Consider the following 24,056-nt stretch of genomic DNA (forward strand, 5'->3'; position numbering starts at 1 on the left):
TACAGGTGCCTGCCACCACGCCGAGCTGTTTTTTATATTTTTAGTAGAGATGGGGTTTTACCATGTTGGCCAGGCTGGTCTCGAACTCCTGACCTCAGGTGATCTGCCTGCCTTGGCCTCCCAAAGTGCTGGGATTACAGGCATGAGCCACTGTGCCCAGCCAATATTCTTTTCTGATAGGCTTTTCAACCTCTCATACATCCGTTATCATCATTTTTTTTGAGACATGATTTTGCTGTCACACAGGCTGTAGGGCAGTGGCACGATCTCTGCTCACTGCAACCTCTGTCTCCCGGGCTCAAGCAGTCCTCCTACCTCAGTCTCCTGAGTAGCTGGGACCACAGGCACCAGCCACCACACCTAGCTAACTTTTTTTTTTTTTTTTTTTTTGTAGAGGCGGTGGGGTTCCACCATGTTGCCCAGGCTGGTCTTGAACTCCTGAGCTCAATAAGTACTGGGATTACAGGCCTGAGTCCCGCACTAGCCTTTTTTTTTTTTTTTTGAGTTAGGGTCTTATTCTTTCCCCCAAGCTAGAGTGCAGTGGTGTGGTCATAGCTCACTGCAACCTTGAACTCCTGGGCTCAAGCAATCCTCCCACTTTAGCCTCCCAGGTAGCTAGGATTACAGGCATGCACCACCATGCCCAACTAATTTTTTACATTTTGGTAGAGATGGGATCTCCCCAGGTTGCCCAGGCTGGTCTCGAACTCCTGGCCTTAAGTGATCCTCCCACCTTAGCCTCCCAAAGTGTTGGGATTATAGGCATGAGCCACTGTACCCCACCTCATCCATTATCTTCTACTTTTATACTTCAGAGGGCCTTTTTTCTTAGTACCTGTTGTCTGACAGCTCTATAGAACTCTAAGTTAACTCCCAGTCTGAATTTTTTTTGTTGTTTTTGAGACAGAGTCTCGCTCTGTCGCCCAGGCTGGAGTGCAGTGGCCGGGATCTCAGCTCACTGCAAGCTCCGCCTCCTGGGTTCACGCCATTCTCCTGCCTCAGCTTCCCGAGTAGCTGGGACTACAGGCGCCCGCCACCTCACCCGGCTAGTTTTCTGTATTTTTTTAGTAGAGACGGGGTTTCACCGTGTTAGCCAGGATGGCAGTCTGTATTTTAAAAGCAATTTATGTGCGGTTATACTTTTTTGCCGTTTGTTATAACTACGAGAATTTAAATCCCTGTGTGCTTAGGAAACTCACAGATGTAGTTACTGATACAGTATGACGACAGAACAGATTTATTCTCATTTTCTGAAAATGGACATTTAATTTATCTTTGTAATAGAGTAACATCTTATTTCAAATACTAGTTTGGAATTTTGGGGTTTTTTTGTTGACCTCATGTAATGTAATTGGGTTTTTTTGAAGGCCAGAGTATCATCACTTTTTAAGAATTTGAAGTTCTTATAGCAAGTAGACACCTGGAGATACTTGAGGATTTTAATGATTATTTACAGATTAGCTCCTTAGTTGTATGCTGGGCTGTGGTTTAGTTTTGCCTATTCTGTGGAAATGGATGAGCTTTGCCAAGGAATATATACAACTTAGGAGCAGTTAGGATTTTATTATTAGTTCCTTTTCATAAATAATAAATTATACTATATACTACTATAAATAATGCTCAAGTAAAGAGTATGATACATAAATCTCTTATGTTAAATTTTTTTTTTTTTTGAGACGGAGTCTCACTCTGTTCCCCAGGCTGGAGTGCAGTGGTGCGATCTCGGCTCACTGCAAGCTCCGCTTCCCGGGTTCACGCCATTCTCCTGCCTCAGCCTCCCGAGTAGCTGGGATTATAGGCGCCCGCCGCCACACTCGGCTAATTTTTGTATTTTTAGTAGAGACGGGGTTTCGCCATGTTGGCCAGGCTGATCTCAAACTCCTAACGTCAGATGATCCACCCGCCTTGGCCTCCCAAAGTGCTGGGATTACAAGCGTGAACCACTGTGCCCGGCCTAGTTTTTGTGTTTTTACTAGAGATGGGGATTCACCATGTTAGCCAGGCTGGTCTCGAATTCCTGACCTCAGGTGATCCAGCGACCTAGGCCTCCCAAAGTGCTGGGATTACAGGTTTGAGCCACCACACCTGGCCCTTTTCCTGATTTAATAGTGTTACCAGTTAAGGTTCTTCATTATGAGTAATAGACATTCTGGATGATTAGGCTGGACACGATGGCTCATGCCTGTAATCCCAGCACTTTGGGAGGCTGAGGTGGGTGGATCACTTGAGACCAGAGTTTGAGAAAGGAGTTATTAAAGAATATTTTGTAGCTCACATTGGAGAGCCTGGCATGGGAAATAGGATAAAAGGCAGGGTAAGTGGTCAAAACTAGAACCAAAGTCATGCCCCAATGCCAGCTGGGCTAAGATGCTTATGCTTCTGAATTCCAGAATTTTGTGTATCCAGATGTTGACACATCTTTTCCATTTGGAAACTAATAGGCATTTTAAATTTGACATGTGTATAACCAAATTTATCTTGCCCCTAAGCTTACATTCCTCTGTCTTCCCTATTTATTTCAGTATTCTGAATGTTCAGGTAACAATTTCGGTTCAATTATCTTTTACCCTCTCTCTCTCTTTTTTTTTTTTTGTTGTTGTTTTTGAGATGGAGTCTCACTCTGTTGTTTAGGCTGGAGTGCAGTGGCACGATCTTGGCTCACTGCAATCTCCGCCTCCTGAGTTCAAGTGATTCTCCTGCCTCACCTGGGTGTGGTGGCGTGTGCCACCACGCCCAGGTAATTTTTGTAATTTTAGTAAAGACGGGGTTTCACCATATTGGTAGTATTCACCAAAACTACCAGGATGGTCTTAATCTCTTGATGTCGTGATCCACCTGCCTCAGCCTCCCAAAGTGCTGGGATTACAGGTGTGAGCCACCATGCCCGACCTACCCTCTTCTTTCAACCCACATCTGATGCAGAATCATCCTTTGGGTCAACCTTAAAAATACATCCAGAATCCAGCCATTTTTCACACCTCCAATGCAACACCTTGGTCTAATCTACCGTCATCTCTTGCCTGGATTGCTGCATTTAGCCACTTTATGGATCACCTTGTTTCTGCCCTCTTGCTACCCCCAAGCCCCTTCAAGTTTAGTCTCACTACAGCAGTTGAAGTGATCCATTTTAGTGAAGTCAGTAACGTTTCTCCTTTGCTCAGATTCCTGCAGTATCTTCCATGAGACTCAGAGTAAAAAAACAAAATTTACATGGCCCTGTGTGATCTGTCCCCTTCCACCCTACTCTTCTCCTTTGCCCACTTTGTTCTAACAATTCTGGCCCCCTTGCTGTTCCTGGAAAACAGGTCACATACTAAGGGTCAAGAATCTAAATGACTTTAGATTTCTTAACAGCAAAACTGGAAACTAAAAGGCATTGGCACAGTGGCTTCAAAATCCTGAAGGGAAATCATTACCAATCCAGCATTCTGTATCCAGCCAATCTCTCAATCAAGTTGGGGGAGTATGCTTTTGTAGAAAGTTCCTAGAGGATGAACTATTTTTCACTGAAATGAAGGCATAAGCCAAGAAAGAAGACTAGGAGTTTGAGTATAGAAAGCAGATCTAGCACAGATGAGAAACAAAGTACCTTTCAGGATGATGGTGAAGGGACATCCCAGGGTGGCAGCTGTGCATCAGGACTACAGGGAGCTGGCTTAGTTGCGGGGGAGTCGGGGGAGCGGGGTCACATGGCTCTGGGAGAGACTTCTTTAGAAAGATGAATTGGTACAATACCTGGTGAGTCTAGACATCTCGTGATCTAGGGAACTGTGAACAAGTTTTGAAAAGTCATAGAAACATGCAAAAAAATGTACTAACTTTAAAGAAACACATGAAGTAGTACAGAAAAGAAAAAGTAATTACAGTATAGTTTACTGTGTGGCTCAACTGTGAAGAACATTTATATAGTTATAATAATGCGATAATTGAGTATTGAACTAAACAACTTTATGATACAACCATTATTAGGGGATGGAAAGTATACACGAGGTCAGGGAGAAGTAGATCTTCACACTCTATACTGGTACGTCTGTGGATATTGTTTAACATGGAAAAATCAAGAAGTTGCAATAATGCATATTTATATATAAAAGACATGGAGGTAAGCAGTAAAACAATCAGCTAAAAGTTGAAAATGGTTGCTTCTGGAGGGAGAAGTGGGTAGGAGGATGAAAAATTACTGTTTTTCAGAACAAACCTTACAGAACTGTTTGACTCTAAATTGTGTACATGAATAACTAAAACAATTAAAACTACCAAACAAAACAGAAAGCAAAACCTTTCAGTGAGTGCAAAAAGGAGGAATAGGTCTACTGAGTAGCTGGATCTGTTGTACCTCTTTTCCCTTCTATGCAATATAAAGTAACTGGCTTAGGCCTTTGCTACCAGGCTAAAACCACAAGAGTTGTTGTCTAAGACAAGTAGAAAACTTTTCTGGGGGAGGATTCCTAGTTGTATGTTAAGGACCAAGAGGGAAACCAAGGAAACCCCAGACTCTCTGCAGTGGTTGTAAATAAAGTAGGAAGGAAGAGAAAAAACGCTTGGTTTTGGAATGAAATGTACTATAAAGTCTTGTAATGAAGTCTTCCTCACTTTGAGAGTTAAGAGGCTCTTTAGCCTGCCTGCTTACTTCCTTGATTAGGGAAGCTGTTTGTATAGCCTAACTGTTCATTGAGCTAGTTCTTCACTAATGTAAGCAGAAAAACAGGCAAAGTAATTGAAGAAAATAAAAGGACCATGATGTAGTTAGAAGACAAGCTGAAATAAATACTTACAAACAGGAAAAATCATGAACATTATGGTTATAAATGCAGACTCGTACATGTTTGTTTTGTTGGGTTTAAATACCTCCAGTGACAGTCTGGCCAACATAGTGAAACCCTGTCTCTACTAAAAATACAAAAATTAGCTGGGTGTGGTGGTGGGCACCTATAACCCCAGCTACTCGGGAGGCCGAGGCAGGAGAATTGCTTGAACCCCAGAGGCGGAGGCTGCAGTGAGCTTAGATGATGCCACTGCACACTCCAGCCTGGGCAACAGATCAAGACTCCGTTTCAAAACAAAAAACAAAAACCACCAGTGACAATGACTTTCTGAAATGGAGGACAGGTCTTGGTAGAGCTTTAAATAAAACTAAGTACAATTTTTCCTGATTTAAATGCTAAAGTCCAGTTAAATTCCTTGAAAAGTCAATACCATCTAAAAATTACTTGATATTTTTCTGTTAGATGAGGTTAGGTTATAGGCTCAGGGTTTTCATTTTTGTGAATGTCTGGTGGGACATTTTTAAGCCATGTAGGATGCAAGCCAATCACAACCACCAAAAACCTGCTTCTCAGATGTCCAGAATACCCTAAGGGAGTCATTTGGATGCATAGGGGAACCAATGAGAGGAGAAGTAGGCTAAAAAAAAAAGGAAACCTGGGCCAGCCACCGTGGCTCATGCCTGTAATCCCAGCACTTTGGGAGGCCAAGGAAAAGCAGATTGTTTGAGCCTAGGAGTTCAAGACCAGCCTGGGCAGTATGGCAAAATCCCGTTTCTACAAAAATTACAAAAATTAGCTGGGCATGTTGGCACACACCTATAGTCACAGCGACTTCAGAGGCTGAGGTCGGAGGATTGCTTGAGCCTGGGAAGCAAGGCTGCGATGAGGTGTGATTGCACCACTGTACTCCAGCCTGGGTGACAGTGAGAATGCAAAGCTATTATTAGAAATACAAAGAGAATTTGATAAACTGATATTTTAGAAGTATCAGAGAAATGCTAGCGAGTGCCATAAAAAGCCTTTGCAGGCGTGTGTATTGTTGAAGTCAGTACAATGTGTTTGTAAATACATAAAAAAGGTTCAAAGGGCTATACCTCAGACAGGGGTTACAGTGGGGAGGGTTTGAAGGGGGCCTAGTCCATTGAAAACCTCTGATGTAAGAACTAGGATTTCTTTTTACAGATGAGGAAACTGAAGTAAGTTACTTTTCCCAGGTGTTGGAACTGACCAGAGAGTGGCAGAGACATGTTCAATCCTGACCATTTAGCTTCAGGCTGTTTCTTCAGCATCGTGTTCTTCTCGGTTGATCTCCTTTAAGCACCTTAAAAAGCACTATATATGCATCTGGGCCCGGTGGCTCACGCCTGTAATTCCGGCACTTTGGGAGGCTGAGGCAAGCAGATCAGCTGAGGTCGGGAGTTCGAGACCAGCCTGACCAACGTGGAGAAAATAGCCAGGCATGGTGGCACATCCCTATAAATCCCAGCTACTCAGGAGGCTGAGGCAGGAGAATCGCTTGGTCCCAGGAGGCGGAGGTTGCGGTGAGCTGAGATCACGCCATTGCACTCCAGTCTGGGCAATAAGAGCTAAACGCAAAGAAAACAAATAAAAAAAAGCACTATATATGCAATCAAGGGTGGGGTAGAGGAGTAGGAGGAAGGAACAGGAGGCATACTCTTCACTGTATTTTTATATTTTAAAACCATATGAATGCATTACCCACTCAAATAATTAACCTGAAAATAAAACTTCCTAAGCATCTCATACAGATATATACAAAAATTAGTAATTACAGGCCTGGCATAGTGACTCATGCCTGTGAACTCAGCACTCTTCCCAAAGGAGGCAGAGGCAGGCAGATCGCTTGAGTCTAGGAGTTTGAAACCAGCCTGGGCAACATGGCAAAACCCCTTCTCTACAGAAAATAAAAAAATTAGCCAGATGTGATGACGTGTGCCTGTAGTCCCAGATACTCAGGAGGCTGAGGTGGGAAATGGCTTGAGCCCAGGAGGCAGAGGTTGCAGTGAGCCAAGACTGTGCCACTGCACTCTAGCCTGGGCAACAGAGTGAGACACTGTCTCAAAAAAAAACAAAAACAAAAACAAAAAAAACAAAATCGTAGTTACAGAAAACTTTTTCACTGAAGAAAAAAATCTTTAAATGCACCATAGTTATATGTACACTACAATGTAGCTGCTCAATAATTCATATAAAACTTCTCCTTACCTTGATTTATACATTGGTAGGATTTGTTCTTATCAGAATGTTTTAAAAAATCTATAAAAATAAAAAAAAGTATCCTCTCATGAAGCTTTATGGGCACTAACAGTGGTTGACACTTCTCTTACTACTCACTCATCACTGCTTATATGTAAGTTTTAGTACAAAGAATATAAATCTGGCTGGGTTCACGCTCATAATCTCAGCACTTTGGGAGGCAGAGGTGGGAGGATTGTTTGAAGGAAGAATTTAGAAACCAGCCTGGGCCACAAAGTGAGACACCCTGTCTCAAAAAAAAAAAAAAAAAAAAGGAGACAAATGACTATCTTTCTGATCTATCTGTATTTTTCCTTTATTTTTATTTTAAGAGACAGGGTCTCATTGTGTCACCCAGGCTGGAGTGGAGTGGTGTGATAGTAAATCACTGCAGCCTTGAACTCCTGGGCTTAAGCGATCCTCCCACCTCAGCCTCTGGAGTAGCTGGTTCTACAGGTACACACCATTGTGCCTGGCTAATTTTTGTATTTTTTTTTTTTTGTAGAGATGGGGTCTCACTGTGTTGTCTAGGCTGGTCTCACACACCTAGCCTCAAGCTTCCTCCTGTTCCACCCTTCTTAAGTGCTAAGATTACAGTTGTGAGCCACCTCACTAAGCTTCTCTATGTTATTATAGGGGTATTTTAAAGTACACATTATAGGGCTGGGTGGGGTGGCTTACGCCTGTAATCCCAGCACTTTGGGAGGCTGAGGCAGGCAGATCACTTGAGGCCAGGAGTTTGAGACCAGCCTGGCCAACATGGTGAAACCCTGTTGTTAGTAGTCTCTACTAAAAATACAAAATTTAGCTGGGCATGGTGGCAGGTACCTGTAATCCCAGCTACTTGGGAGACTGAGACATGAGAATCACTTGAGTCTGGGAGGTGGAGGTTGCAGTGATCTGCTGTCACACCACTGCACTCCATCCTGGGAGACAGGGAGACTGTCTAAAAAAAAAAGTACATGTTATAAACTAATAGTGTTTAAGTTCAAGACTGATATGATTGCAGTACAAAGAATGCCCGTTTTGGGGTGCTGGTGACAAGGTTTTACTCACTTGGCATGGGTCCTTCCTATGATTTAATTACATCATTGAGTTACAGCGAGTGTTAGACTATTCTTAATGCAGTTGTATTTTGCCAGGTGTATGTATGCTTCTGTTTGTCTCAGGAATGTTCAGAAACGCTTAAAAAATTGAGGTATTATCTCACATCATAGACTTTTTTCTTTCCTAATCTAATACAGTTGGCCCTTCGTACCTGTGCTCTCTGGATTCGTGGATTTAGTCAACTGTAAATCAAAAATATTTTTAAAATAATAATACAAATAATAAAACAATAGCATAACCACTGTTTACGTAGCCTGTACATTGTATTAAGTATTGTAAGTAACCTAGAGACAATTTGTCTGTGGGAGGATGTTCATAGATTTTATGTAAATACTATACAATTTTATATAAAGGATTCAAGTGTCTGGATTTGGAATCTGAGGGGGATTCCTGGAACCAAGCCCCTGTAGATGCCGAGGGATAACTGTACTTTAATTAGACATTTAGTGCTTTATAATACTGGCTAAAAGGACTCAAAAAGGTAGATAAGAATAGATGAATTCTTTCTTTCAATGACGGTGAATCTCTTTCAGTGACAATCTGGGTATCTTCATCATGTTACATATAATTCTGTGTTATTTAATAGGGAAAATGCCCCGTGATAACTATGGATTTTTTTTTTTTTTTTTTGGAGGCAGAGTCTCGCCCTGTCTCCCAGGCTGGAGTGCAATGGCGCTATCTGGGCTCACAGTAACCTACGCCTCCTGGGTTCAAGCAATTCTCCTGCCTCAGCCTCCCAAGTAGCTGGGATTACAGGCGCCTGCCACCATGCCCGGCTAATTTTTGTATTTTTAGTAGAGACGGGGTTTGGCCTTGTTGGTCATGCTGGTCTTGAACTCCTGACCTCAGGTGATCCGCCTGCCTCAGCCTCCCAAAGTGCTGAGATTACAGGCCTGAGCCACCACGCCCAGGTGCTAACTATGGATTTTTAGTGATGTAGTAGTAGAATACTAGTATAAGTATAGAAAGTTGCCTACACAAAACCCCTGTCTAATCATAAATCATTCTTTTTTGTTTTTTGAGTCAGAGTTTTGCTCTTGTTGCCCAGGCTGGAGTGCAACGGCGTGATCTCGGCTCGCCGTAACTTCCGCCTCCCAGGTTCAAGCACCTCTCCTGCCTCAGCCTCCTGAGTAGCTGGGATTACAGGCATGTGCCACCACACCCATCTAATTTTGTATTTTTAGTAGAGGCGGGGTTTCACCATGTTGGTCAGGCTGGTCTCAAATTCCCAACCTCAGGTGATCTGCCCGCCTTGGCCCCACAAAGTGCTGGCATTACAGGTGTGAGCCACCATGCCTGGCATAAATTATTCTTTTAAGTTGTCTGGTATTCTTTATAAAACAAGAAAAAGAAAAATCAGGTATTTCCTTGTAACTACTTTAGTGTTCTTTTTTTTTTTTTTGAAACGGAGTCTCACTCTGTTACCTGGGTTGTAGTGCAATGGCGCTATCTCGGCTCGTTGCAACCTCTGCCTCCTGCATTCACGTGATTCTCCTGTCTCAGCATCCCGAGTAGCTGGGATTACAGGTGCACGCCACCACACCCGGCTAATTTTTTGTATTTTTAGTAGAGACAGGGTTTCACTATGTTGGCCAGATTGGTCTTGAACTCCTGACCTTGTGATCCACCCACCTCGGCCTCTCAAAGTGCTAGGATTACAGGCATGAGCCTCCGTGCCCGGCTGCGTACTATTCTTTTTAAAAAAGTAACTCATATCCTTATACCAATGAAAACAACCTGGAGCGGAGGTTTTTCTTCCATTGAAATAATTTGCTTCTGGCTTCACCCTCTTCTCCTGTTGCTCTGCTTCACTGGCTGTCTTGGTATATAGTTTCTTCTATTAATGATAGGAATTCTAGAAAGAGAGAGCAGATGGATTTAGAAATGTGAACTTGGATTATACTCATGTGTTTTTCCTGTTCTGTTGGAATCTAAGATTTTGGAATGCAAGTAATCCTCTTTATTTTTATGTTTTAATTGTTGAGCTCTGTATTTCAACTCTTAATCTAAACAGCATAACTAAAACTTCTACATCTTTATTGAAATTTGTTTCTGGGCCAGGCGCAGTGGCTCACGCCTATAATCCCAGCACTGTGGGAGGCTGAGGTGGGCGAATCATTTGAGGTCAGGAGTTTGAAACCAGCCTGGTCAACATGGTGAAAACCCATCTCTGCTAAAAATACAAAAATTAGCCGGATGTGGTGGTGGGCACCTGTAATCCCAGTTACTTGAGAGGCTGAAGCAGGAGAATTGCTTGAGCCCGGGAAGCGGAGGTTACACTCTGCAGAGATTGTGCCATTGTACTCCAGCCTGGGTGACAGAGCGAGACTCCGTCTCAAGAAAAAATAAAATAAATTTGTTTCTGTAATAAAGTACTGTAAAAACATGTGATTTGGGAGACCCTTGGTCAGATGCCTTTTTATAGGCCTGAATGTCCTGTAAATTGTGATGTCTACTATACTTACGTAAGTCACTTTAAGGCCCGTTGGACCTTTCCTGGAAGAAAAGTATCTGTGTCTGGAAGGTTTCTTTGAGAGACTTCTCTATGCAGCAAATGTATTTTTGCTAGTTATGTTAAAACTTTTGTAAAATATTTTTCTTTCTTTGTTTTTGTTTCTATTTTTAAAATATTTAATTATATAAATAATATATGAACATGTACTTTCAAAAAATATCAGTACATTAAAAGTAAGGCTGAACTCCCTTCTCCATACTTAGCTTTTATTTCCTATGTTCCCAGATGAATTGGTTTGTATTTTCCCAGATCTTTTTAAGAAATATGTTTTTAGATACTATGGAATATGTATAGTTTCCTCAATTTAATAGTATTTTGCATTTTTCATGTTGCTATGATAGCTTTTTTAATCGTGTGATAACTTTCGAGTTTTATTTTAATCAATAAGGAAATTTCAGTGGACTACTTTGTTTCAAATCTTAATCATTTTTTAAAATCAATATCCAGGCACTAGAAGACATAGAAGGCACATAGCCTTCTATGGTTAGCAATACAATTGGTCTTACCAATTTTGAACTGTGTATTTAGGATGTAAAGTTATGTTTTATTTATTTATTTAGAATAGAGATGGGGTCTCTCTATGTTGCCCAGGCTGGTCTCAAACTCCTGGCCTCAGGCAATCTTCCCTTCTTGACCTCCCAAAGTGCTGGGATTACAGGCATGAGTCACCACCCTCAGCCAACAGTTTCTTGTGTATTATTCCCATTATTATTATTGTATAACAAATTTCCCCAAAACTTAATTCCATAGAACTAAGTTCATGAACTAACTTCGTTCACTAAGCTGACAGACTGTGTCTGGAATTCACACAGCTTGTCTGCTGATCATTGTTTGTGTTCTTAGCTAGAAGACATAGAAGTTGAGGGCAGGAAGTATCTGGAAGCTTGGTTACTCACTGTCTGATAGTTGATGCTGGTAAGTGGCTGGAACCTTAGCCGGTATTCTCAGAATGTCTACATAGGGCCTTTTCATGTGGCTGCTTGGCCTCCTCACAGCATGGTGGCTTGGTTCCAAGGGAGAGCATCCCTCCTGAGAGGAGATGGGGGAGGGAGAGAACTTAGTCTAAGAAGTCACAACACCTTTCCTGTATTCTTGGTGTAGCAGTCACGAGCCTGTCCAGGTTCAAGAGGAGGGCAAATAGATTTCTCTCCTTCCTTCCTCCCCCCTTCCTTTCTTCTTCCTTCTTCCTCCTTTCTTCTTTCTTTGACAGGGTCTTGCTCTGTCACCCAGGATGGAGTGCAATGGCTTAACCATAGCCTGGGCTCAAGCATTCCTCCTGCCTTGACCTCCCAAAGTGTTGGGATTACAGGCATGAGCCACAGAGTCTGGCCAGATTTCACCTCTCAATGGGGAGTGGCAAGATTCTAGAAGAGCATGTTTGACTTTAAAATAATTCTGTGTCTGTTTTTGGAAAATATGGATAGACACATACATCTTTCTAGAGCTTTTTTTTTTTTTTTTTGAGATGGAGTCTTGCTCTGTCTCCTAGGCTGGAGTGCAGTGGCGAGATCTCGGCTCACTGCAAGCTCCACCTCCCAGGTTCATGCCATTCTCCTGCCTCAGCTTCCCAAGTAGCTGGGACCACAGGTGCCTGCCACCACGCCCAGCTAATTTTTTTATATTTTTAGTAGAGACAGGGTTTTACTGTGTTAGCCAGGATGGTCTCCATCTCCTGACCTCATGATCCACCCACCTCGGCCTCCTAAAGTGCTGGGATTACAGGCGTGAACCACCGCCCCCAACTCCTTCTAGAAATTTAATATGCATATGTGTATGTATATAGTTTATATTTTTGTTTTACATAGAAGGCATCATAGTATATATACATGCTATGGACTAAATGTTTGTGTACCTACCCCCCAAAATTCATATGTTGAATCCCTAATTCCCAACGTGCTGGCATTTGGAGGTGGGACCTTTGGAAGGTAATGAGTTCATGAGGGTAGAGGCCTTGTGATAGGATTAGTGCCCATATTAGAAGAGACAGAAAAGAGATGATCCTCTTCTCTACCATGTGAGGATGGAGCAAGAAGACCTCTATCTGCAAGCCTGTAAGAGGACCCGTACCAGGAACCAAATCAGCTAGAACTTCAATCTGGGATTTCCCAGCCTTCATAATTGTCAGAAATAAATGTTTGTGTGTAAGCTACCTGGCCCATAGTATTTGTTGTTGCAGCCTGAACTAAGACAAAAAGTGTTACTAAAAAGTGGGATGCTACTATAACAAATACCTAAAAATGGGGAAGTGACTTTGCAACTGTGTAATGGATATAGGCCGGAAGGGTTTTTAAGTGTATGCTAGAACAAGCTGATATTTGCTGTGAGGGACTGTTGGTAGAAATAAGGGCATTAAAGGTGATTTTGGAGAGGGCTCAGCAAGAAGAGAGGAGAATGGTAGAGGAAGCTTCCATCTTACATAATACATAAATAATCATGTACAGAATTTTAGTAGAAAATAAAGGCCATTCTGATATGGTCTTAGAAATGAAGAACGTTACTGGACAATGGAGAAAAGGCAATCTTTGTTACAAAGCAGCAAAGAACTCAGCTGAATTATGTTTGTGTTCTAGTGTTTTCTAGGTGAGAGGTAGAACTTGTGAGTGACGAAATTGGATATTTAGCTGAGGAGATTTCTAAGCAAAATGTTGCAGGAATAGCTTGGTTCCTCCTGATTGTTTATAGCAAAAATTGAAAAGAGGGAAGCCAATCGAAGATGGAATTATTAAGCAAAAAGGAACCACAACTTAAAGATTTGGAAAATTCTCAGCCTGTCCACATAACAAAAAGAAAGTTCACAAGAGAATACTAAAGGTAGTGTTTCCCTTTGGAGTAGACAAAATCAGCATCACTAGTACCACTGTTTTCTCCAAGTAAGTCAAGAGAAAATTGAGATACATTGTAAATTAGGCCTCTCTGCTTAAGAGTTGCATCAAAACCATGAGATTCTCAAGTTGGGTGTGGTAGCACACACCTGTGGTACCAGCTACTTGGGAGCCTGGGGCAGGAGGATTGCTTGAGCCGGGGAAGTATAGGCTGCAGTGAGCTGTGATTGTGCTGCTGCACTCCAGCCTGGGCACCAGAGCAAGACCTTGTCTCTTAAAAAACAAACAAAACCCCCCAAAACTAAAATTCTCCTGTTTTACTGGATACTGGATACATGGTTTCTGAATGCTTTAAAAGACTACGATTTACCTGTCATAGGTGTTTGAATTCAACATATTGAATATATATCCCAGCACACTTTGCTTTGCCAAACACCTTAAGTCCTGGACTAGGAATGTGGCTGTGATACTTTGGCATTTCATTATTCAGAGCCTAGAGCATAGCCTGTTTGTGAATATGAGGAATGTAGCCGTCAAGCACAGAAGAGAAGGATCCAACACCAGCTCTTGGCAAGATGTCTCAAAGACTCACCGTAGCTTGGTCTAAGATGAAGTTGCTTTTCTTAGCCAGGATCCTGATAATTTCTTTCATTCTTGATTGTGTTTGTGAGTATGTGTACACAGGCACTCATTTTTCGTTTAAAACTGAAAGGAGGCCAAGCACAGTGGCTCACACCTAAATCCCAGCACTTTGGGAGGCCGAGGAAGGAGGATCACTTGAGATCATGAGTTCAAGACCAGCCTGGCCAACATGGTGAAACCCTATCTCTCCTAAAAATACAAAAATTAGCCGGGCATGATGGTGCACATCTGTAATCTCAGCTACTTGGGAAGCTGAGGCAGGAGAATCACTTGAATCCAGGAGGCGGAGGTTGTGGTGAGCCAAGATTACACCACCGTACCCCAGCCTGGGACACAGAGCCAGACTCTGTCTCAGAAAAAAAAAAAAAAAAAAAAGGCTAAAAAGGCTCCTGTCTACCCAGCAGTGAGCTAAAGACTGTATCCTTTTCTACTGAAAGGCATAATTTGACTCCTGCTTTTCCAGCTCCCTTTACCTAGGAAAAATACTTAAGAACCAACATACTTTCCATATTAAACTGGCATAATTTCTCTAATTACCAATTGTGTGTGAGTAATTGGTTCTACAGATACTTATATAGCAGGAAAGAGTATAGATACATTACTCTTTTAGCATCAAAGGGAAGGCTCCTCCTCTTCCTGGTAGAAGGAGGAGAGATGAGTGCTGAAGAAAAACACTGGTCATGTTCATCTTAAAGACTACTGAGTGACGGCCGGGTACAGTGGCTGACGCCTGTAATCCCAGCACTTTGGAAGGCCGAGGTGGGTGGATCACGAGGTCAGGAGATCGAGACCATCCTGGCTAACACGGTGAAACCCCGTCTTTACTAGAAATAGAAAAAATTAGCCGGGCGTGGTGGCGGGCGCCTGTAGTCCCAGCTACTCAGGAGGCTGAGGCAGGAGAATGGCGTGAACCCGGGAGGCGGAGCTTGCAGTGAGCCAAGATGTGCCACTGCATTCCAGCCTGGGTGACAGAGCGAGACTCAGTCTCAAAAAAAAAACAAAAAAAGACTACTGAGTGACAGGCTGGGTGCAGTGGATCACACCTGTAATCCCAGCACTTTGGGAGGCCAATGTGGGCGGGTCACAAGGTAAGGAGTTCGAGACCAGCCTGACCAACATGGTGAGGACCAAATAAGATAATAAATTAAAGTTGTTAGTATAGTATTTAGCATATAGCAAGTTCCCAGAAATATTTATTACAATTGCCCAACACAGTGGTGCACACCTGTGTTCTGTTACTCAGGAGGCTGAGGCAGGAGGATCACTTGAGTCCAGGAATTTGAGACTAGCCTGGGCAACATAGCAAGACCCTGTATCTAAAAATAAATAAATAATTTTAAAAAATTGTTGCAACAGTTGCGATTATGTGGAAGTCTGCATATCTTAAGACTAGAAAAGAATACATAGTAATGATAATTGTATTAAGGCAGTGAGTAAATCCACATTAACTTCTGTTTGTAATCCCAGCACTTTGGGAGGCCGAGGTGGGTGGATTGCTTGAGCTTAGGAATTTGAGACCAGCCTGGACAACATAGACCCTGTTTCTATTTCATTAAAATTAATTTTTTAAAAAATATTTTCTTCACTGGGCTTGGTGGCACATGCCTGTAATCCCAGCACTTTGGCAGGTGGAGGCTGGCAGATCACTTGAGCTTAGGAGTTCAAGACCAGCCTAGGTAATATGATGAAATCCCATCTCTACGAAAAGTACAAAAATGTGGCACCTGTAGTCCCAACTACTTGGGAGGCTGAGGCAGGAGGATTGTTTTGAGCTGTGATTACACCACTCATCTCTAGCCTGAGTAACAAAGTGAGACTCTTTAAAAAAAAAAAAAACCTGCTTTCTCATTCTTATTCAAACAAGACTAGTGTTTTTGTTTTTGTTTTTATTTTGAAACAAGGTCTACCGCCACCAGGTCTGGCTAATTTTTCTATTTTGTAGAGATGAGAGTTTCGCCATGTTGCCCAGTCTGGTCTCAAACTCCTAGGCTCAAGCGATCCTCCTACCTCAGCTTCCCAAAGTGCTAGGATTACAGGCACGAGCCACCGTGCCTGGCTCCAAACATAGAATAATTTACAAAATGATTTGTTTAGTTGTTAATTCCAATAATTGTTTAGTTGAGGTCATAATTTGTATGGCACAGTAATAAAAGCTAACATTTCTTGAGTGATTACTGCATTTCATATCTGTTACCCATTTTAATTCTCACTAGTACTCTTAGATATAGGTGATATTATATCCCCATTTTACCAGACGAGGAAACTGAAGCTTAGAGGTGTTAAATTACTTGCCCGAAGGTCTTGAAACTTAGAAACTTGCAGGGCCAGGTGCTATGGCTCTCACCTGTAATCCTAGCACTTTGGGAGGCCGAGGCAGGCAGATTGCCTGAACTCAGGAGTTCGACACTAGCCTGGGCAACACAGTGAAACCCTGTCTTTACTAAAATACCAAAGAAATTAGCTGGGCATGGCGGCATGCACCTGTAGGGAGGCTGAAGCAGGAGAATTGCTTGAACCCTGGAGGTGGAGGTTGCAGTGAGCTGAGGTCGTGCCACTGCACTCCAGCCTGGGCGACAGAGTGAGACTCATCTCTAAAAGGAAAAAAAAAAAAAGTTGTAGAACCAGACTTTAAATCTAGGCCTGTCATTCTGCAGAGCCATGCTGAACCAGCTAAGCACTACTGCACCATAGTTGCCGTCCCAAACAATTGCAAGTGTGGCTTACTACTCTAATGGAGAGGGTGTAGTTAGTAATGAGACTAACTTGGAAAGTTATATGCCCCTCATTCTCTTTACTATTTATTCATCTCTATATTAAGATTTATGAGATTTTCATTTTTAAACATCCTAAAAGTTCTCAGCATAGGTTGTATGCTCATAAAAGGATGGTTTATAATATAGATAGATGGGCCTTTTCTTTTTTAACTTTCTTTCTAAAATTGATAATCACATGATTTTAAAACTATATAAAAAGATAGACATTGAAAAATTTAGCTTCTATTTCTGTCACTCTTCTCTACTCCCCCATTGTACCTTCACTCATAACTCCTTTTATTGGTTTCTTATCTATCCAACCACTGATTCTTTGTGCTTCCTTTCAAAGATGCATTTTCTACAAATAGAATCTGGTTTTTTTTTTTTTTTCCTTTATCTGCTTCTAATTTTCAATGAGAAGAAAAATCTCTTTAACAAAGGTTTACTCTTCTAGTTCTCTACGGTTCAGCACTTTCCCTTTGGGATGCCTAATTATATATTGGTAGCAAGAATTTGTGTCATGGGTGGTTTTTAAAAAATTATTTAATTTAGGCCGGGCGCGGTGGCTCAAGCCTGTAATCCTAGCACTTTGGGAGGCCGAGACGGGTGGATCACAAGGTCAGGAGATCGAGACCATCCTGGCTAACCCGGTGAAACCCTGTCTCTACTAAAAAATACAAAAAACTAGCCGGGCGAGGTGGCGGGCGCCTATAGTCCCAGCTACTCGGGAGGCTGAGGCAGGAGAATGGCGTAAACCTGGGAGGCGGAGCTTGCAGTGAGCTGAGATCCGGCCACTGCACTCCAGCCTGGGCAACAGAGCGAGACTCTGTCTCAAAAAAAAAAAAAAAAAAAAAAATTATTTAATTTAAATGGGTCAGTTGCAACAGATCACAGTATATTTGAAAATTATTTTGGGTAGGAAAAAAAGTAGACAGTCCCTCAGAGTATTCTGTGTTTGTGTATGATTTTGAAGATACACTCTTGGACAGCATTCATTAAAAACCAAAACATGGTGAGCAGGTGTGGTGGCTCACGCCTGTAATTCCAGCACTTTGGGAGGCTGAGGCAAGTGGATCACCTTTGGTCAGGAGTTCAAGACCAGCCTGGACAACATGGTGAAAGCCCATGTCTACTAAATATACAAAAAAATTATCTGGGTGTGGGGGTGGGCGCCTGTAATCCCAGGTACTTAGGAGGCTGAGGCAGGAGAATCGCTTGAACCTGGGAGGCAGAGGTTGCAGTGAGCTGAGATCGCACAATTGCCCTCCGTCCTGGGCAACAAGAGTGAAACTCTAACAATAATAATAATAACCAAAACATGGTTCGTCACTAGACTGGTCAACATAGTAAGACCCTACAAAATGATTTTTAAAAAATTTCTACAAAATGATTTTTAAAAAATTACCCAGGCGTGGTGGTACACACCTGTAGTGCCAGCTGCTCAGGAGGATGAGGCAGGAGGATCACTTGAGCCCAGGATGGCACCACTGCACTCCAGCCTAGGCAACAGAGTGAGACCCTGTCTCAAAAAACAAAACAAAACAAAACATGAATTTTTTTTGTTTGTTTTCAGGCAAGGTCTTACTGTGTCACCCAGGCTGGAGTGCAATGGTGCCATCTTGGCTCGCTGCAACCTTCACCTCCCAGACTCAGGTGATCCTCTTGCCTCAGCCTCCTGAATAGCTGGGACTACAGGCACACACCACCACACCTGGCTAATTTTTGTATTTTTTGTAGACGTGGGGTTTTGCTGTGTTACCCAGGCTGGTCTTGAATGCCTGAGCTCAAACAATCCACCCGCCTCAGCCTCCAAAGTGTGGGATTACAGGCGTGAGCCACTGCACCCGGCCAAAACATGATCTTTCTAATAATTATTGTCCACTTTTGTTGAAGTCTAATAGCTAACTTCCCTTTCTTATTCATTGTAGTTACGGCAGTCCCAGTCTTACTGCACAGACACAGAGTGTCTTCAGGAATGTAAGTACCGCTGAGACAGGAGGAAGGATGGCATTGGGGGCGGAATTAGAGGCCAGATGCCTGTCAATATTTGTCAGAATGTATTCTTACATTGCCTATTCTGGTGGTTACCAAAAAAAAAAAAAAAAGAAAGAAATTCTTGACACTAAAGAAAGAAATTATTCTCATAGTTTGCTCTTTAATAAGAAAATGGTTCTCCGTAATGTATTTGCTACTTGTCTATTTCATTCTTTAACTTAAAATTTTTTTTCATGACTCAAAAACCCTGTTTATTGCAGAACATTATAAAATAAGTATGAGGAAAAAAATGGCTGGGGGCGGTGGCTCACACCTGTAATCCTGGCACTTTGGGAAGCTGAGGCGGATCGCTTGAGTCCAGGAGTTCGAGATCATCCTGGGCAACATGGGGAAACCCTGTCTCTACAAAAAATACAAAAATTAGTGGGGTGTGGTGGTGCACAACTGCAGCCCCAGCTACTCCTGAGGCTGAGGTGGGAGGATCACCTGAGCCGGGGGAGGTTGAGGCTGCAGTGAGCTGTGATGGCACCACTGCACACCAACCTGGGTGACGGAGTGAGACCCTGTCTCAAAAAAAAAAAAAAAAAAAGAAAGGAAAAGAAAGAACTTCCAGAATACTTAATGATAACCACTGTTGACAAATTCGGGTATATCCTAGTCTTTTTTCTTGGTAAATATGTCTATAACAGGGCACTGTGGGCAGGTGTAACTGGGGCATCAAAGCTGCTTGCGCAAACCATTCACTCTCTTCCTAACATCTATTTGCATCTGTTGGCAGGCTTGAGAATTCTTTTTTGTTTTTTTTAAGAGACAGTGTCTTACTTTGTCGCCCACACTGAGAGCGGTGGTGCGATTATGGCTCACTGCAGCCTTGACCTCCCAGGCTCAAGTGATCCTCCCACCTCAGCCTCCCTAGTAGGTGGGACTACAGGGATGCACCACCACGCATGGCTAATTTTTCAGAATTTTCTGTAGAGTCAAGGCCTTCCCATGTTGCCCACACGAGTCTCGAACTCCTGGGATCAAGTGATCCTTCTGCCTCGGCTTCCCAAAGTGCTGGGATTACAGGCGTAAGCCAGCATGCCCGGCCACTGAGAACTTCTTAGCGGAGGAGGCCATTCTTTTCCATGTGTGGAAACTTTGGGTGGCTGTGGAGTTCATTCCTTTGGCTCTGACATTCACATGCGTATCAGGGAATTTGGCAGTGGAGAAGTTTCTCCACATGGCTTTATGGGCAGTAGTGATGGTAAAGTGAGAATCAGTGGAAAGATGAATACTGCATGGTATATGTAGGTGACAGACTTGGTGGCCATTATGTGACACATCTTTTTTCAGGATACTCAGAAATATTTTGAGAGATGCTTTAAGGGGAACTAGTAAAATAGTATTTAAACCAATCCAGTCTTGTATCAGAAGACTGCAAGAAGGAAAGTAAGACATTCACAGGATGGTGAAGCCTGGCATAATTAGATTTCATATAAACTTACAGAAATGGGATCACATTGTATGTGTTATTTTTCACTACTTATAAAATATCAACATATATTTGTCTTACTATTTATTGAGCCAGGCATTGTGGCGTGCTCCTGTAGTCCCAGCTACTTGGGAGACTGAGGCAGAAGGATCACTTGAGCTCAGGAGTTTGAGGCTGCAGTGAGCTATGATCATGCTACTGCACTCCAGCCTGGATGACAAAGTGAGATCCCATCTCAAAAAGAAAAAAATTATTGATTAAATAATAATTCATTGTGGGGAAGCACCAGTGTTTAAATGATTTCCTTTTACTAGAATCTTAGGTTACTGATACATTTTTTGCTATTATAAACAACACTTGAACATTCTTTGTGTGCATATGTTGGGGAGGACAAATATTTTTTTCTTCAACCTCAGAGTTCTTTGCTGAGACACCCTATAACAAAGGATAGATTGCCGGGCGCGGTGGCTTATAATCCTAGAATTTTGGGAGGCAGAGGCAGGCAGATCAGTTGAGGCCAGGAGTTTGAGACCAGCCTGGCCAACATGGAAACCCTGTGTCTACTAAAAATACAAAAATTAGCTGGGCGTGGTGGCACGTGCCTGTAGTCCCAGCTACTCTGGAGGCTGAGGCACCAGAATCACTTGAACCCAGGAGGCACAGGTTGCAATAAACTGAGATCACACCACTGCACTCCAGCCTGGGTGACAGAGCAAGACCCTCTCAAAAAAAAAAAAAAAAAAAAAAAGATAGATGAACAAGGGAAAAGCAAGTTTAATGTATGTGGCGTGGGAGAAACTTCAGTGCAAAGTAACTCAAAGCAGTGGCTCAGAACTCTGGCTTATGTAGCATCTTCAACAAAGAACAATACATTTGTGGAAAAAGGGCAGAACATAGGAAAGAGATTTTAGGCTTCGAAGGATAAGAAACTGGGAAAGTGGCCGGGCGCGGTGGCTCAAGCCTGTAATCCCAGCACTTTGGGAGGCCGAGATGGGCAGATCACGAGGTCAGGAGATTGAGACCATCCTGGCTAACACGGTGAAACCCCGTCTCTACTAAAAAATACAAAAAACTAGTCAGGCGAGGTGGCGGGCGCCTGTAGTCCCAGCGACTCGGGAGGCTGAGGCAGGAGAATGGCGTGAACCCGGGAGGCGGAGCTTGCAGTGAGCTGAGATCCGGCCACTGCAGTCCAGCCTGGGCGACAGAGCGAGACTCCATCTCAAAAAAAAAAAAAAAAAAAAAAAAGACACTGGGAAAGTAAATATATGGGAGGAAACTAATGGAGTAAGGTTTGTTTGCAGACTCCTCTGGTGCTGTCTCTGGGCTATTAAGTCTGTAGAGTTGTGTATAAAGGAGAGTTTGTATCCTACCTTTAGGCAGAAAAGAGTGGAATAGAGAGAGCTTTTCTTCTATTTGCTCACTGCAACCTCCGCCACCCAGGTTCAAGCAATTCTAGTGCCTCAGCCTCCCAAGTAGCTGGGATTACAGGCATAAGCCACCATGCCTGGCCTCTCAAAAATAATTTCTATGTGAAAGAGGCATATTTTGGAGTGATACGTTCTGGTTTTCTTCACACATTTTAAGGCTATTTACATATTGCCAAATTGCATTTATTAGTAGGTTAGTTGCTGATATGTAACATCTCCGAAGCAGAGCTGCCAGTTTATTATGTATATGAAACTAAAACAAGAAACAGTAAGGTAATCTTAAAGAGACTTGTATACATTATGATTTTTATTACTTTGTGAACTGGGTGTCCCATCAAATTCCACAGATATAACAACTTAGAGAAGTGGGAGCTAGTGCAGTGCCTAGCCTAAAGTAGAACTTTGGTCAGAACTTAGTCCATTTGGGCGATATATATGCCTTCAAGACAAGAAAGCAATAGAAACATGCATTGTTAGGACAATGGGTGGTGGTTCCCTCCCTCCAGACTTCTTTATGTTACTTCTCCAGTAGCATTCATTAACCTGCAGTGTACAGCTCAAATATTTGCCTCAACAGGTAAAGCTAAAACCTGTTTTCCTAGTTGAAAATAATTTTATTGAACCTCCCCATGGGAAAACAGGTGTTTATTACCTGTACGGCTTTTGTGACTCTTGAACCAGCCCCACCTATAACCAAATATATTCATTCCTGTAGGTAAAATGTGACTTCCTAACTCTAAAAAGAAAGGTGAAACTTTGAACGTTCATTTAGGCATATCGGCAAGTTTTTCTTTCCCTCCAATTCTTTTAGCAGTTGGTAAAAATCCTTTCTGAGAGCTAGGCTTTTAAATGGTTAAACAGTAGTTTACTGTGAGGGATAGAATTATTTTTCTTATATTCTAAATTTTCTCCAGTGAGCTTATACTTTTTTCTTAAAATAATAAAACATATATTTTGTAGCTATCTTTATATTTAGATACATGTGTTACTATTCAATTGGAAAAAGTTATTTTTTAAAATTAAATATGTGTTTTAAGCTTGTGGGAATTGGAGGCTTCATAAAAATTGAAATAAGCCTTGAAGAAATATATGTTTTATTCTCTTCTCCTGACTTGTTTTTTACATTGGTTACTTTGGTTCACTTCTGCCTTTCATTTCTGTAGTTCTATTTTATATACATTCTATTGTCTTATTTTTTTACTCTTCCCCTTTTCACAGATGTTATTCCATTGTTTTAGAACAGTGTTTAATCATTGTGATATCAGAAATGTCATTTATTCGTTTAGTCCTAGAAGCAGCTGCTGGGTAGATTCAACGTTGTTAAAACACAGACCAAAGAGTAAATGGTGAAGACATATATAAATGTGTATATATATATATATTTTGTTGTTGTTGTTGTTGAGATGGAGTCTTGCTCTGTTGCCCAGGCTGGAGTGTAGTGGCGCGATCTCAGCTCACTGCAACTTCCGCCTCCTAGGCTCAAGCTATTCTCCTGCCTCAGCCTCCCAAGTAGCCAGGATTACAGGAATGCACTAACACACCTGGCTAATTTTTTGTATTTTTAATAGAGACGGGGTTTCGCCATGTTGGCCAGGCTGGTCTCGAACTCCTGACCTCAAGTGATCCACCCACCTCCGCCTCCTAAAGTGCCGGGATTACAGAGGTGCACTACCTTGCCCGGCCTGTATGTTCTTATTTATACAATCTATTTGGGCGTTAGCATTTGGCACTGAATATGGTTTGGGGTGTTTTTGTTTGTTTCTTGTTTTGTTCTGAGACAGGGTCTCACTTTGTCACCCAGGCTTGAGTGTAGTGGAGCAAACACGGCTCACTGCAGCCTTGACCTTACAGGTTCAAGTAAACCTCCCACTTCAGCCTCCTGAGTAGCTGGGACTACAGGAGCATGTCACCATGCCCGGCTAATTTTTTCTTTCTTTCTTTCTTTTGAGATGGAGTCTTGCTTTTGTCGCCCAAGCTGGAGCCCAGTGGCATGATAGCGCACTGCAACCTCCACCTCCTGGATTCAAGCAGTTCTCCTGCCCCAGCGTCCTGAGTAGCTGGCATTACAGGCGTGTGCCAGCATCCCCAGCTATTTTTTTTTTTTTTTTTTTGAGACAGTCTCACACTGTCGCCAGGCTGGAGCGTAGTGGTGCAATCTCAGCTCACTGCAACCTCCACCTCCCGGGTTCAAGCGATTCTCCTGCCTCAGCCTCCTGAGTACCTGGGACTACAGGCGCGTGCCACCACACCAGCTAATTTTTGTACTTTTAGTAGAGACAGGGTTTCACCATGTTGGCCA

General features: G+C 42.5%; 1 protein-coding gene across 3 annotated transcripts in view; it reads left to right on the top strand.

The window, feature by feature from the left end:
• The window catches only part of SMIM14 (small integral membrane protein 14), a 77,860-nt gene that overhangs the window by 35,741 nt on the left and 18,063 nt on the right, over positions 1-24,056 (top strand). For all 3 annotated transcript variants that reach the window (XM_003898596.2, XM_017958645.3, XM_021938379.2), the window contains exon 3: positions 18,790-18,838. In XM_003898596.2, coding sequence (XP_003898645.1) covers positions 18,790-18,838 — 49 coding nt within the window. The remainder of the gene's footprint in view (positions 1-18,789; positions 18,839-24,056) is intronic.

This window comes from Papio anubis, chromosome 3 (genome assembly GCF_008728515.1).
Source record: "Papio anubis isolate 15944 chromosome 3, Panubis1.0, whole genome shotgun sequence".
Classification (NCBI taxonomy): Eukaryota; Metazoa; Chordata; class Mammalia; order Primates; family Cercopithecidae; genus Papio; species Papio anubis.